At 42.1% G+C, this 14,926-nt stretch overlaps 1 protein-coding gene across 1 annotated transcript; it reads right to left on the reverse strand.

Annotated features, from left to right (window-relative positions):
* Positions 1-4,453: 4,453 nt before the first annotated feature.
* Positions 4,454-13,126, reverse strand: LOC118790222 (tissue-type plasminogen activator-like). The gene is made up of 11 exons (XM_036547110.1): positions 13,037-13,126; positions 11,081-11,173; positions 10,512-10,566; positions 10,293-10,391; positions 9,809-9,971; positions 8,776-8,873; positions 8,205-8,397; positions 6,672-6,823; positions 5,842-5,973; positions 5,318-5,466; positions 4,454-4,929 (listed from the first exon to the last, which is right to left on the reverse strand). The coding sequence occupies exons 2-11, from the start codon at positions 11,135-11,137 to the stop codon at positions 4,735-4,737; spliced, it is 1,293 nt and encodes a 430-aa protein (XP_036403003.1). The 5' UTR covers positions 11,138-11,173; positions 13,037-13,126; the 3' UTR covers positions 4,454-4,734.
* Positions 13,127-14,926: the final 1,800 nt, after the last annotated feature.

Consider the following 14,926-nt stretch of genomic DNA (forward strand, 5'->3'; position numbering starts at 1 on the left):
CAAGTACTTCTGGGTAGACTTTACCTTTTGAAGCCATCCAGCTAGCTTTTTATTTCTATTCATAAGAATCACCTAACAGTAACAACTGTTTTTTTTTTTTTTTAACTAAAACGTTTGGCTTATTATAAATGTGTTTCTTCGGTAATGACACAAAATAGTGTTTGTCCATTTTCCAGAATATTGCAACTAGCTAGCTAGCACTCATGATTTCTGTGGTCTAATTGCTTAAAATTGGTTGTCTGTGGCTTAATTTAAATGGTATGGGTGTTTTGATCAACTGAATGGCAGACGCTTGTTACAGATGTCTGGCACTTTGTTTTGAATCACCAGACAAGTCTAAAGTCTTGTCTTACTACAGCTAACATATCTATTTGCTTCATTCCAGACACAACTGAATGAAAATTAGTTATCAGTCATGATGTACGTTAGAGAGTCAGTAGACAAAAAGCAGTTTTGGGTGGTGCATTTGACATGCGAGGTTTGGAAGCTTTCCTGAACCGAACCGCGGAGACCCTAAAGAGTAAATAACGCCCAGTAGAGGGAGCCCTGAGGGCATGCCAGAAATGCAGAGAGTAGAGAACAGGCCCAGTTCTAGATTTCCCCGACTGGGGGGACAATCATAGTTTTGGGGTGGGCAATTTTTATTCACCAATGCATAATTTTCTTTTTACAGCATATAAAAAAATGCAATGCATAGTATAGCCTATAGGCTACCAACAGCCTATAACTTGACAGAAATGTAAGATATAAGGGGTGGCAGTATCTCAGATAGGGAACTGAATGGTTTCTGGTTCAAATCCCGCTTCATGTTGCATCCTACTGAGGGTGTTTGAACATGGCTTGTCTGCCAGTGTTTGTTGATGATAGGTCATCTGCTACAGCCAGTCATTTAGATGTTGGAATATCGATGTGTTATTACAGTTTTTCTCAATTACTTTGTTACTTTGTTGTTTTGAAAATATTAAATATCATTAGCCAAAGCAATTGAGAAAAACTGTAAATACCAGGCTACCTGAAGTAATTATGAACTAACTATATATACATGAACTATGAAAATCATGTGTCAATGCGGAGTGGGCACGGAAAAAGCACTATTTGAACTTGGCACTTCATGCGAAGGCGCCGGACCCAGTGCCTTTGATTCTGGAGCAGCTGCCGCTGCATTAGCAGAAAGTTGTTGCATAGGAACCAGAAATCACTGCTTGGCTGTTTGACTGTAACTATGCAGGATATCAGAAGTCCTCCATGTAATTTAGCCAGGTAAGAAATTATTTAAATCAGATTTATAAAGCTTCTGATTCCTAAAGCTACCACTCTTTCAAGATAGCAGTAGTTAACTAGCTAGGGGAACTGGCTAGCTAGCTAAGTAGCCTATCCTAAATCGGGGGCGATTCTAGGATCAAACCTTTAGGGGGGCTCAGCCCCTAATGCGAATGTGACTGCTAAATCACTCATTTCACTGGATAACAATTAATACATTAATATTTTTCTATATATGATATTTTAATTTACAACAATACATTGAATGAATTACTAGTAACCTAAATAACATGAGTTTTACACCACAAAATATTTTAAGAAAATGAAAAATGGAATATGCTGTTTGCAAAAGTATTCAACCCCTTTCACTTTGGCAAACCTCAATTCAATTAGGTACACAATGTTACCTTCAGAAGCAATCTAATTAGTTGGGTGGTCTATTGTAGTGTATAATAATAATGGTTCAAATGTACTGTAAATATACCATAAAGAAAAAAGTGATTCGTCTACAGGATTCCAAACGAGTGTATCTACTCTGACAGATATAGCCTACACATGCTTCTGGCCAGAAAATTTGGGTGGGCAATGCCCACCCCTACCCACCTCTAGATCCGGCCATGCGTGGGTACCATTTTTGTTGAATGACTGTTTTCCCCTGTTTTTCGTTAGTTAGGGAGTCAGAAAAGCTGCATTGTATTTCATTTCGTTACTTTTTTCTGTAGGTTAGCTAGCTTCCCTCTTCCCCAGTTAGTAGCGTTTTTTTATTATTTTGGCCTGGCCCACCCCTGAAGTATTTTTTTTTTTCGTTAAAAGAAAAGAAAAATAAATGAAAATGTGACTTGAAATGCACAGTGTGTGCGTGTGTTGGTCGGGTGGCAGGGGTCGGAGGACGTCAGGTTTATGTTCACCCCACCCTAGACGGGGTCATAACAGGTATACTTATTCACAATATGTTCTACAAACTATACATAATGTTAGAATGCAACACTAGGATGTTTAAAAGGGTAATATATGTCCTGGACCTGAAAAAAAATATCTGTCTTGAATGGGGCATCTGAGCAGGGCGTGACATATTGAAAATAAGATCTCTGACCAAACTTTGAAACAAGAAGAACAAGGGTGTGACTGAAAGCTATCAAGATGTTAGATAAGATTCTCAATTTTGCATTGAGATAACAGTCCTGGAAAAAATGAGGGCATGGTGTTTCCCAAACACCTCGGACTGGGCAGCGTGCAGGGATGAGTCAGCGTGTGTGCGTGTGTGTGTTTGACTGCCCACTTGCAACGATGACCAGGAGACTCCAAAGGGTGTGTGAGACATGGAACCATTAAGCATATTTTGTAGGTTTTAAGAGGGCGTGGGACTTTCTGCAAATACTGGTGGTTTGTAGAAAAGGCTCACTACATTTGAAATTGAAAGAGGAACGACACAGTGATGCACGGGGACACATGGCTCTCGGATCACTCACAGCTGAAACACTGTTTAGCTGTCACCATATAATGAAGAAACAGCACACATTGTGCCTGGTATCTGTGTGTTTGCAGGTTAAAACCTACACCCAAAATTTTAGGTGCAACAAATCCATTTTTGATTCAATGTTGACCAAATGCAGGCAAATCCTCAAGTGCAAAACAACCCCTCATCTCAACAAGCTTCAGTTCATTGTGATATTATTATCTATCAATATTCAAATCTCCCGCACTACCTGTTTTATCCTGTGTGTGCTTGTTCCACCATTATTTTCCGTGGCAACATTTCTGCTTCTTTCCTGAACTTCTCTGCCCCTATCTGCTCACCTGTTATGGTCCTTGTAAGGATATACAGCATGGGCTCATTTCTTTGGATGAACGCTGTACAGATGCACCCGGATCCGCTGATATGGGGAGCTTTGTGTGTACAGTACATCATCCAACTGATTTAAAACATTAGCTAGTCATATATATGCAGTGCATGTATATTTGTTCTATGGGATTGTGGGAGATGTATTCCAGTGCATTGACAATAAATCCCAACAATCGTAACAATTTCCCTGCCCATATTTTTACTCAGTGGAGAAAATGCCCCAAGATTATTGAAACTTAAAACATATTTTAATACACCCTGTATTGACTACAATCTATTCTCTCCATTTCGAGGTCTGTGCTTGTTTCTTCATGGTGAATCAACAAAAAACACTTAAAATCTCACAAAACACACTCACTGTCTGAGTTACATCATAGAATTTAATGAACTGCAGTAGGATTTTAAAAGAAATATAAAATGTTAACAACTTTAAAAATTTTATTGCTGCTTGAAAGTTTATCGTGTCACATATTGAATGCACAAGTGAGAAGAAACACAACGAGAATACAGCATTTTTTCATAAAACAGCAAGTGTATAAAACACTAGGGAAAACCTGCACAAAAATTATAAACTGCAACATTGTAATTTTTCATCATGGTCAAATCAGCTAATGAAATCTTTGCATATAAAATCTTGCATATAAATACTGAATAGCAGCTACCTTTCTAAAGCAATTAGAATGTACACACACTATTAAGTTGAAATTCCCAGCAATTCATTAGCAATTTCAAAATTAGACTGCAGCAACACCTTCTAATGCAGTAATACTTGTCCTTGGCTTTGAGTAAATACAGAAAGTTAAGCAGTTCTTTGCTCAAAGCACACTTATTTAATTTAATATCCCCCTTGATAAAAGCAGAAAATATTCTCAAATACTCTCTTGTCTCCCCAGTTACAATGTCCTCAAGAGCTCCTCAAAATAAATAAACAAATAAACGAACAAACATGTTAGGAAATATGATAAATAATAATATGATATCTGACATATCTTTTGTTATTACCATAAATAACCTTTGGAATACAATATTGCTATATAAAATAATTTGTATTCACACCAATTATGATTTATATCTAAAATAATGTGTTATGTTCACATAATGTATCTAATGTGTCATGTTGACCCCTTTGGTGTCATCATTCATCACCATGCCTGAGAAGTTTTCTACTCTGCTTTTTTGGATGGTCACCATACACCTTGTGCACAGATTACATTGGCACCCAATAAGATTTATCTCTGCTGAATGACCAAGGTTGACATTTTTGTGCAATGTACAGAAATAAGCGAGGGTTTCCGTGGCATTTTAGCACCAAGAAGGGTTGAAGTGACATGAATCTTTGTTTTTTTTCTAGAAGAGCAAAGCCTGCGGCATTATGTTATGCATTGTTTTACAGTTACATGAAACATAACGTGAAGATACAGAATCTCCAAAGCCTACCTGCCCTAAATGTCACACGATGGCACACAATAAGACGGATTTGTAATAGCTTTATATGACAACTTGGTCATGTAAGACTAAGAAGACATCCTTATGCATAGCCAGGAGGAAATTTCTGCTAGGGATGGCTGCGCGGATAGGCCAGTGCATTGTAGCTACCCTGTATTTCTACACGCCTATCAGTGTAGGGGGGTTCACTTCTGAGGGTACATGGATCCAGTAGTAATGGTGCTCAGACCAGTGTTTTCTTCAATCCACCTGTTGTAGTTGGTGACCTTGGTGTAGACGCCTGGACGGTACTTTTCGGAACAGCCCTCACCCCAGCTGACAATTCCAAAGAGGAACATGCGGTTGTCCACCTCACACACCAGAGGCCCTCCTGAGTCACCCTGCGGAGGACACAGCAGAAGAGAAACCAGGGGACATTCATATGAGGCCTTCAAAGGACTGCAGCGGGTGTGACAACAAGTCAGCTGTTGCTATGTTACAATACAAGCGTAGGGTCTCAGATTACTTATCCAGCTGTATCAATAGACAATATGTGAACCGTGTCTCTGTGGATAAGGGGGAGTCAGCCATCAATTACATAACTTAGGTTTATTACAACAGTAATAATATTTAGGAGTTACAATAACAGGAGAGAGACTGAGTGTTAATCCATTTTCCTGCTGTGACAGAGAAACGGTGTGTAATCATCACATGAGTGTGCAAACTGAGCAGTGAACCATGTGCAAAAGTGGTATTTCTTTAAAGATAGCAGAGATGAGGGTGCTGTACCTTGCATGAGTCTACAGTCCAGTCAGGGCTGTTGGCGCAAAACATGTTCTCAGTCACCTTGTCTCCATAATGTTGCTTGTTCGTGCAAACACTCTGGGACATAATATTCACCTTTGCCTCTTTCAGGACCTGTGAGTATAGAGAGGAGGCTGGAAAGAAAAAAATGAAGACTTCTGAATAGAAAATTGACTGTAAAATTTCAGAATAGATTTTTGTTGTTAGTTCATGGGGTTGCCATGACCCGGGATGTTTCCCCTGAGAAATTTTCAAGGCTTTACCTCCCGATTTATAATTTATCATGTGTATTTGGAGCTTGGAATTTGTCCTGAAATTCTCTGTAGTTAAGAAGCGTATAATTGAGCCTCAAGTTAAGAGTTTAGTTGTACATAAAAAAGGCACATGCCATGTCAAAGGCCTTTACCAGTAAGTTTTTTGAATGCATGGTATGTCTGACTAAACACTTTCCATGGGTTTTAGTCCTTGACCCCCAAGGGTGAGCCTGCAGTCTGCGAATAATTACTTACTGTGCTTCTCTTTGCCATAGCCAGCAACATCACAGGTGGTCCCCGGGGGGAGCATCTGATGTTCTGGGGGCAGGCAGATGGTCCGCACTGTTTTCGTACTCTCTGCACACCGTCCCTTAAGCCTCAGCAAGGCTGAAAAAAACAACACACAATAGTAAGCAATGCCAAGTGTTACAGAGCACCTTAAGCGGCTCATGGATGAAGTACATTACAGTTAATGCTTAACATGGAGATCTAATGAGAGTTTACGTTTAACCATAACATTTAGTTTCCGGAGTTATAAACCCATTATGTGTTTGAAAAGCAATGGTTTTGTCTGGATGTGATCTCACACAAACTCGACGGTCCAGACAACGCCGATTTTCAAATGCTGACTAAGTCTGGCTGAATGATTGGCCAGGGTTTTATTTTTTCTTTTAATGAAAGGAATCTGGCCCACCGTAAAACCATCCCACGTTTTACGTCACGGAAGCTTCCCTCAACAAAGGAAATGTTCGTATATCTGTCAGAGGGGCTAAATTGGGGTTTGACTGACCATAAGAGGAACATAAAGAAAGGGAACCAAGTTTGTCTCGGACTGGGTTTGGTTGACAGAGTTCAAAGCTGTGAGAGAAGCACAATGTCTTATGTCTAATCTGAGTGTGCTCGTGAAATAAACAAGATCAAATGAGGTCAGCTTCTGCATTCCGCTCTCTAAATTCAGCAAAATCTTGCGGTAATCATACCATTCTACTACACTTACAGAAATGCATTACATGAATGTGCAATACAAACGGACGTGAACAAACATCTGATAAACACTTACAGCACAAAAGCCGACTAAGCCGTACCTATGTCGTGGTTGTAGTTTTCGTCTCTGTATCTGTAGTTTTCGTGAATGATGAGTCTCTCGACTTGGAACGCCTGCTCTCTGTACTTGTTGGTTTCATTGATGGCGTTCTTCCCCAGAGAGACGGACAGCCGGTTAATGCTCGTGGCCATGCTGCAAGACAAGACCAGCTGCGCTTTACAAATGCCTCACAGTTGAGCATCTCTGCAAGCACGTCTGCCCCAACAAGATCAACAGTTTGTTCTATGGGTGCTACACCACGGCACAAAGTAGTAAACCCAGCTGCAACTGAACATAGTGGGGTTCTTTCCCTCATGTGAAAGCAGTTTGAATCCCTTAATGGAGAAACGCAAAGTAAAACTTAAAAATATAGGATCGCGTTGTTTAGTACATGACAAAATATACTGAATATGTTTCAAAATAATGCACCTACACATGTGCAGTTCTCTTTCACAGTTAGTGTATTTTACCATAATACATTTGCAATGCATGCATAAAATTGCAGCTACTGTCTGAAAGGCAGACAGTGATATATATTTTTCCTTGTGTATAGAGTGTACTTGTTAGGGAACACACCCTAATGGCGAAGGCGGTTGGCATCACTGTGTGTGGGCAGTAACCCAGAGTCTTCTGCGTGAGCCGATTTTAATGGCTTCCGTTTCTGACACGCAGGCTCAGGGGCCACACCCTCATAAACGCTGTTAAAGCTGCTGCTCACACCAGGCCTTTCCATCTTCTGCAGAAAACCCCTCAGAGTGACGCTTTTACGATGAGTGGGGCTTTTCTGGAATTTACTTTTTGCATTGGACTCACGGAGCTGCGGTGCGTGCCACTTTTGATTAGAGGCTCAGACGTTGAGCATCAGCTCTGCTCAGGGGTTTTATCACTGATTAATTTGATGGTGGTTTCTGATGGTTTGATGAATATGACAATAATGAGGATAACTTGCATTGATATGAAGCCTTTTGCGGATCTCTGAGTTCTTTACAGTAATGAGATGTGACTCAACTCAACCATCTCAATGTGTATCACGCACCTGGGTGATGCACAGCAGCTGTTTGCAGGAATGTGCTCACCACACAGCACCTGAGCTGGTGGGGAATGGATTTGTTTTGACAGTTGATCTGAGTGATGAGTAGTTGGCCAGAGTGGGACAGTTAGACTGAGCATTGTGCCAGGGAACTCCCTATGTATTTCCAATAAGTGCCATAAATTTCTCAATGACAGCAATGAATCAGGAGTTCAGTGTCTCATCCAAAAGACAGGCATCTCCTACAGCACAGCATCTACCTCACCTCACTTTAAAATTGGTTTTCTGCTTTGCCCAGAGGGAGAATTTCCCTCCTCTGGCTCATCAGCAGCCACTTCTAGCAGCAACCTGCTTTTTCCCTAGGGGCCTCCACGTCCTAACCAAGCTCGGCCCCACTGAGCTCCAGCCATCAGGCAGGAAAAAATCTTTGCAGTGCAATGGCTGCTGGGAAAGGTGTCCCAGCTCCCATCCCAAGGAGCTCTTTTGTTTTCCCCCTCAGCTTACCCATCTGGGAAGCAGTGAGCTGCTGTAAGGACCCAGCACGGAGAGATCAGACTGCCGCCACACCGGAACCAGTTCTCCTGGTACGTCCGGCTCTTGTAGTAGATGGCTGCGATCCAGGGGTGGGACTCCACCGTGGTGACCTTCCCCCCGACGATCTTGAACAGCTTCTGGGATCGCTCCCCACACATGGTCACTGTCGACACACGCGGCTACACGGGTTAGACAAGCTGGTTCTTTTACCACTTATAAACAGACTGTTGAGCTTCATCCTTTGCTCCACAACAGGACAATCACGTACTGTGCTGAAAACGCCTTGGTCACTGGCATACAGAGATGTGCATAAATCTTTCATCTTAAAACAAATGTGTTTATGTGCTTTCAGAGAAAGCACATAAAATGGTGTGCCACAAAAATAACAAGAACTACATACAGTACCTTGGAGGATTGGTTTTCAAATCTGTTGCAGTATTCACATTAGAATATTGGTACTGATTTTAAGAAAGGGTCATGTTTTTTTTCTGAAAAACATATTGCCCCTTGAGGTAGGGTAGAAGAACGGCCACCCACTCACTTGGCTCTTCTCCACATCGTTGGAGCTGACAGAATTCGGGGACAATCTGGTGACCCTTCTGAACCATGCACCAGGGCCTTGTGCTCCGATCCGGATTCCTGCAGGCACATAACACGTACCCATTCAGTGCCTGCACGGGATGTCTGACCAGATATTTTCCCAGGGGTTCATGTTTGAATACTCCAAGGATCAATGAGGGCACAATGAAGCGCTCATGTACTTGAAGGCATGTAGAAGTAAAATAAGAACAGTTGGCTGAACCAGTGATGAGTTCACTACAACACAGTGTCGGCGGTTATTGTTTCATTTTCTCTCTAACGCTGTGTTAAAACCTTACGTTGCAGTGAATCATAAAGCAACAGACGTAGTCTGCGGGAGGGGATTTTTCAGTCTTTTAGTCATGCAAGGCTATTTTTAGAGGTTAGACAATGAAGAAACTACAAGTACTTCCCCAAACACCATCACACCTGGCTACATCCTTAAACGGAGCCCAGTAGCCGAGAGTTTCACATCTGATGTCATAGTCTGGGTGTAGTAATCTCTGGCATAAAAACAGTTCCATGTATGGGTGTGTGTAATATATAGTGACAAGAATGTGATGCCCCATTGGGATTTTAATAAATACAACAAAAATACACATACTATTTGTATAATACTGTTGACCTTAACCCTAATGGACTTCGTAACACTTTTCTATTCCACATATGGGTGATACCTGAACCGCTTTCCATTTCATTGATTATTCTTGTAATTATTCTCCCTATGGTTCTGAGATTGGTTGGTGGCTATCTTTGATAGTATTCATTGGATTCTACATCACCCCCCCCCCCCTTTTCCATTCATACAAAAAATTAAACTTTAACTCTTTCTAACAGAAATTTTGCAGCCGTCACATACCTGGTGTGGAGACACTTTTTTTTTCACTCTTGTTTTGTTTCATTTTATCCTACCGAATCTCTATGGGGTGCGGCTGTTTGGTCACCCTGTATATTACACATATGGAGACAGAGGCTGTCAGGTGCGTTCCTTTTACCTGCAGTAGTTGTGCTTTCCAATCCCCAGGGCTAGCGCGCGCGATCCGAGAGCAAATTGGGCGTCGACATGGTCCCAGCGCAGGCACTCCGCCCCGCTCTGAGACAGTGATGCAGTGCCTCTGTAGTACCCCCCATTGTCATTATAGCACTGTGCTGACACATCTGCATGGAAACGGCAAGTGACACGTTTGTGTTTTGAGTTTTGTCATTTTGCGGATGCTCTTTACCCAGAACAACTTCCAATGCAAAGGTTGGTTCCTCACAGGACACAGAATAAGTGCTGCAAAAGTTTCATATTTCAACAACTAGAGTAAAAGTGCAATAGTGTTGTGCACTAATACAAAATGCAAGATTTGAGTGTCATAGCTAATAACAGCAAAGTAAGTGAGGCTGCCTCCCTGAACATAATTGAGGATGGATCAGAGAGGTTCATTGAGGATTAATGAAACACTGAGTTGGTTCAAAGAGCTGTATGACTCTTACCGATCTCACACTTTCTTCCCTGGAATTGTTCAGGACATGAGCAGAACCCTCGGTCCTCTCTGTAGGGCACAAAGGTTCCTCCATTCAGACAGCCAGGACCTTCAAAGTCAAGTGCACAGAGGGGTTAGTGTGAGAGTGTGCATGTGATTACCTGTATATGTGTGTGCGTGTGTGTGTGCGTGTGTGTTTTCATATTGCTGTAGGCTGAAGGGTTGGTACCTGGGGACCTATCGAAGGGGTTAGCTCGCATCAGCTTCCAGATCCTCAGCCAGTCCTGGGGGAGGGGGCAGAGACACCACAGTCACGGCACATCAAGAACCTTCTCTCTTTCAAAAAAAAAGCTGGAAGATGCTCCTAATGGCCTCTGTCTCCTGTCCAGTCCACTGGAGTCTAACAACTTAGCATCTTTCTTTACACAGAGGGTAATAACTCCCTATGCCCTTGTACTTCACAAGTTTTCAGCCTCAACAAAACTAGCGTCTGTTTCACAGTTCAACTGCCCAGCTTCCTGTCATGAAAAAAACCATAACTGTCAATTTTATTATTTTCATTTTACAATATACTCTGCAATATATGAGTAAAAATACAAAATTACATGAAAATGGCAATAATCATTCTTAAAAAGTCTAATAGTAATATGTACAATATAATATTCCTTTGAATATTGTATTTACATGCATTACTTTTGCAGAAGGTCATTGTTGTTACCCCAGGAACAGAACTGAAACACCCCAGAATAACTAAAAGAAGAAGTGATTACATGATCACACAAGACAACATTGGCTCACCGTGTCAAGGCTGGAGACAGCGGTCACCGTCAACAAGAGACTGAGCAACAATTTCATGTTTTCAGGGGTCGCTTTCTTCCTTATTTGGAATCTCTGCGGAGGCAAGACATTTGCAGAAATGAGGAACAAGAAGCCTTCATGTGACCCTTTCATCAGGAAATGATCTTCCCTTATTTGGCTTTTCGGACAAACTGGGTATTTTTTCCCCACAAGTTTCCAACATGTGGTATGTAGCCTGTGTTAATTTTACTCTCAATTTGTTTATGTGGAGCACCTCATTTTGACAAATATATATTCACACAAGACGCAAACCATGAATCACATTATAATTTAGCCATATCTACCAGATGCACTTATCCTGAGCAATGCATATTCACAATATGCAGTGTAGCATAGCTGGAAGGAGCAGGACTCATAACTGAAAGGTTTCTGGTTCAGTTCCCTGCTGGGGCACTGCTGCTGTCCCTTGGACAAGGCACTTAACCCAGAATTGCCCCAGTAAATATCCATCTGTATAAAGTCTAAATCTAAGTCCCTCTGGATAAGAGCATCTGCTAAATGACAATAATGTAAGATGTAATTACATTACATTTGGTCATTCAGCAGACGCTCTTATACAGAATGACTTAGAAAAGTACATGCAAAAAGGTCATGCCACTTACTGAAGCAATGCTCAAGGGTACAGCAGCAGTGATCTCCCCTGCATGGAATCAAACCAGCAACCTCTGCCTTACCATTCCACCACATTGCTGACCAACAAAACCAGTGAATAATTGGTATTTTGTCAGTACTTCTTGGTTAATACATAAAACATGTGTTCTGTATGAATAGTTTTCCCTCAAGGGACAAATCCAGTCTGGTCTTAGTCCAAATGAGGCAGTATTGCTAGAAATAGGCATAAAGGGTAATTAATGAGCTGATGATGTGTGCCCTCAAATATGTTTGTTTCAGGCTATTTCTGCCTGGACCTGACTGTTTGTGCGTAAGCCTGGCAGGTTAAGACATTCACATGGGATGGAAGGGCGAGCAAGCAAATAAACATTAGTCCCAATCTCCCACCCCCCATAACTGGCCCCTTGTAAACCTAGTATTGCCACTGCGCGGTCAAAATGCAGCTCAGTACGCTGCATCCTGCACAAAAGACACACACCAACTTAGGTCATTACAACTGCAGACATCTATGACAAAAGCGATGTCTTGAACGCACTGCTACCGGAGATAGGGACACGGAGGTCTTGTAATAACGGTGGTGAAGTATAACAGCTGCAGACACGTCTGTGCTTTTTAGTGAAATTCTTGCACCGTTTGCAAGTTCCAACAAGCCACCTGAGACACCAGGTGGCTTTGATCCCACCACGTGTCAACGGCCGTGAACAGAGAGTGAGAGAGACCGAGGGGAGACGCACAGCCTGTCGCCATGGAAACTGATCAGCGGAGCCCAATTAACCTGACGCTCCAGTGGAGTTTTCAGACCAACGCGAGTCCGTTCTGCTGCCGTGCGTCAGTGTTAATTTTTAATGTTAAAATGACAGGCAGAGTGTGCAAAAGGTCGCAAGCAGAGTTCATGACTCCTTCTGCAGTAACTTTCTTTGCTCCAGATTGGGGTCTACAGCACGGTATGATGCCACAGCGAATCGCCTATTCTGGCATGTCATTGGCAGTCATGCCACCTCTCCGTTTGACATAATTTCAGAAAATATTCAAAAACGCCAACCCCTTTGTCAGGTCAAAGCAGTAGTTCATTTTCTTAAGAGGATCCTGCACATAACACAGCACATTAATTACATGCAGTTTGCCTGACAAGGAAAGATCAGTTTCTTTGAACAAATGACAAAGCAAAGCATTTATAGGTGGCTAGCTGCTTTTTTTGTTCAGTGCCAGACCGCCAGAGCAACTGTAAACAGACAAATATTCATTGAGAAGATTCGTTTTCGTAATGGGGAGCAAGACTCTTACCTTTCTGTGGGCTGGATGCAGGTTCACACAAGAGAGTCTGTACCTCTTTGCCTGACAATGCTGCAGGGAGCTGGTATTTAAGCCCTCACAGAGAAGTCCCTCTGCAGTGAGGCAGAACTTCAGAGCTCCTTTTATAAACAAGGCCTGTGATTGGCTGGTGGGAGGGTCAGTGACATATGTGAGAAGTGGAGGATGTGTGAAGATTTGGACAGAGATCCAAGAAGTGATTCATGCTTGGTGATACAGCTCTCCGCCTTCTTTCACAGAATTAATCTCCTGTGGCACAGGAAGTGGTCCTAAAATGGAAATGGTGGCCTTTGTTGCAAGCTGACCTTCTTGGAAAACCTGACAGTCTTTTTTTTTTCTAAAAATTAACAACAGGTATAATAGAGCTTTATCCAGAGGATAGGTCTTTTGGTTTTGCTTCATTTGGTTTTGTTTTTTTTTTTGGCCAAACCACTGCAAGCACAGTGAAACAGTCCATGAGATCTCATCCTTTTTTTTGTATGTGTGTGAAATGGTTTTTACAGCTGTTATTTCTGCTACTGTTATGTTCCTCCTGCCGTGGAAGCGGATTGTCACCAATATGTTCTGTGATGTCACTTCATGACCATACCTTTCTCAGGCCCGTTGAGGATGTGGTTTTCCAAATACAGCAGCTGCACCCCAGCCAAGACCGCACAGGACCGCCCTCCTGGACTGAACAACGGCCATCACAGGGCCCCCAAAGTGGCTGCAACACGGGCCAACATCCAGAGGGGTGACGGCGTATGCATTCTAACACCTGGGATATGAGTTGGTTTACAGAACACATAGCCCTCTCAAGTTAGAGACATTTCAATGGCATTGGCATTATCCATGCTTGATGGGTAGTTTGTAGAGTAACTTGTCTGTATTTTAACTTTCTAGTGATTCAGTAGAATTACTGTGCTTGTGTCTGTTTAAACATTGGCTTGGTTGTACGTGGGACTTTCAGTTGCTTCCAACTAAGCTGTGGTTAATTTGCAACATGGCTGAAATGGGAGTTCTTTTTTATTGGTGGGGTCAAAACTGTTGCATTTTTTGTGGCCTGTACTAGTTTATTTCTGACCAAAAACTTAATGGATTTTTAGTGTAAGCAATTAAATCTTTAAAAATAATTTCATGGGTGTGGCAATTAAGTCAACATATATTCACTTGAGAAATGCCTTACCCATATGCTTTTTATCTTTTTTGATTTCAAAACTGACAGCACAGCACTTGTAAAGCACAGATAAAAGGTGAAAGACGACAAAAAAATAAATAAACAATAGAAAAAATATAACTCAAAAGATTAGGTTAAAGAGGTAAAACACTGCAATTAAAACTTGCAGTGAGGCAACATCATCATCGTCACATCATCATCGGTGGTCACTCGAAGCTGAGTAAGACTGTCCTCCTTCTGGGTCCTTATGGGTGTTCAGGTGGCCATAGAGGCTAATCCTGGAACTGCATATTTTGGGGCAGTGTGGGCAGGGGTAGGAGCAGGAGTTCGAGGATATGGTTTGGGGCTTTTTTGTAGCTCTCTTCTTTCTGAGTGCACTTGTTTTCGGCAGCACAGTGGAGGTCAGTGTTGTACAGCGCAGCACCCTTAGGGAAAAGCATTCTCTAGGCCTCCTCGTTGTTTGCTGATTTCTCCCAGGTGTTACGGTCAATGTGGAACTTTTTTATGTTTGCCTTGATGTTGTCATTGTATTTCTTCTTTTGACCTCCAGTGGCACGGCGTCCTGTCAGAAGCTGGGAGTACAAGACTTGTTTTGGAAGGCGAGAGTCAGGCATATGGAGAACATGACCAGTCCATCTAAGTTGATGTTGTGCGATGGTGGCGGTGATGGTGGGTACGCTGGCCTCCTCGAGGATGCTGGTGTTAGT

This window comes from Megalops cyprinoides, chromosome 15 (assembly GCF_013368585.1).
Source record: "Megalops cyprinoides isolate fMegCyp1 chromosome 15, fMegCyp1.pri, whole genome shotgun sequence".
Lineage (NCBI taxonomy): Eukaryota > Metazoa > Chordata > Actinopteri > Elopiformes > Megalopidae > Megalops > Megalops cyprinoides.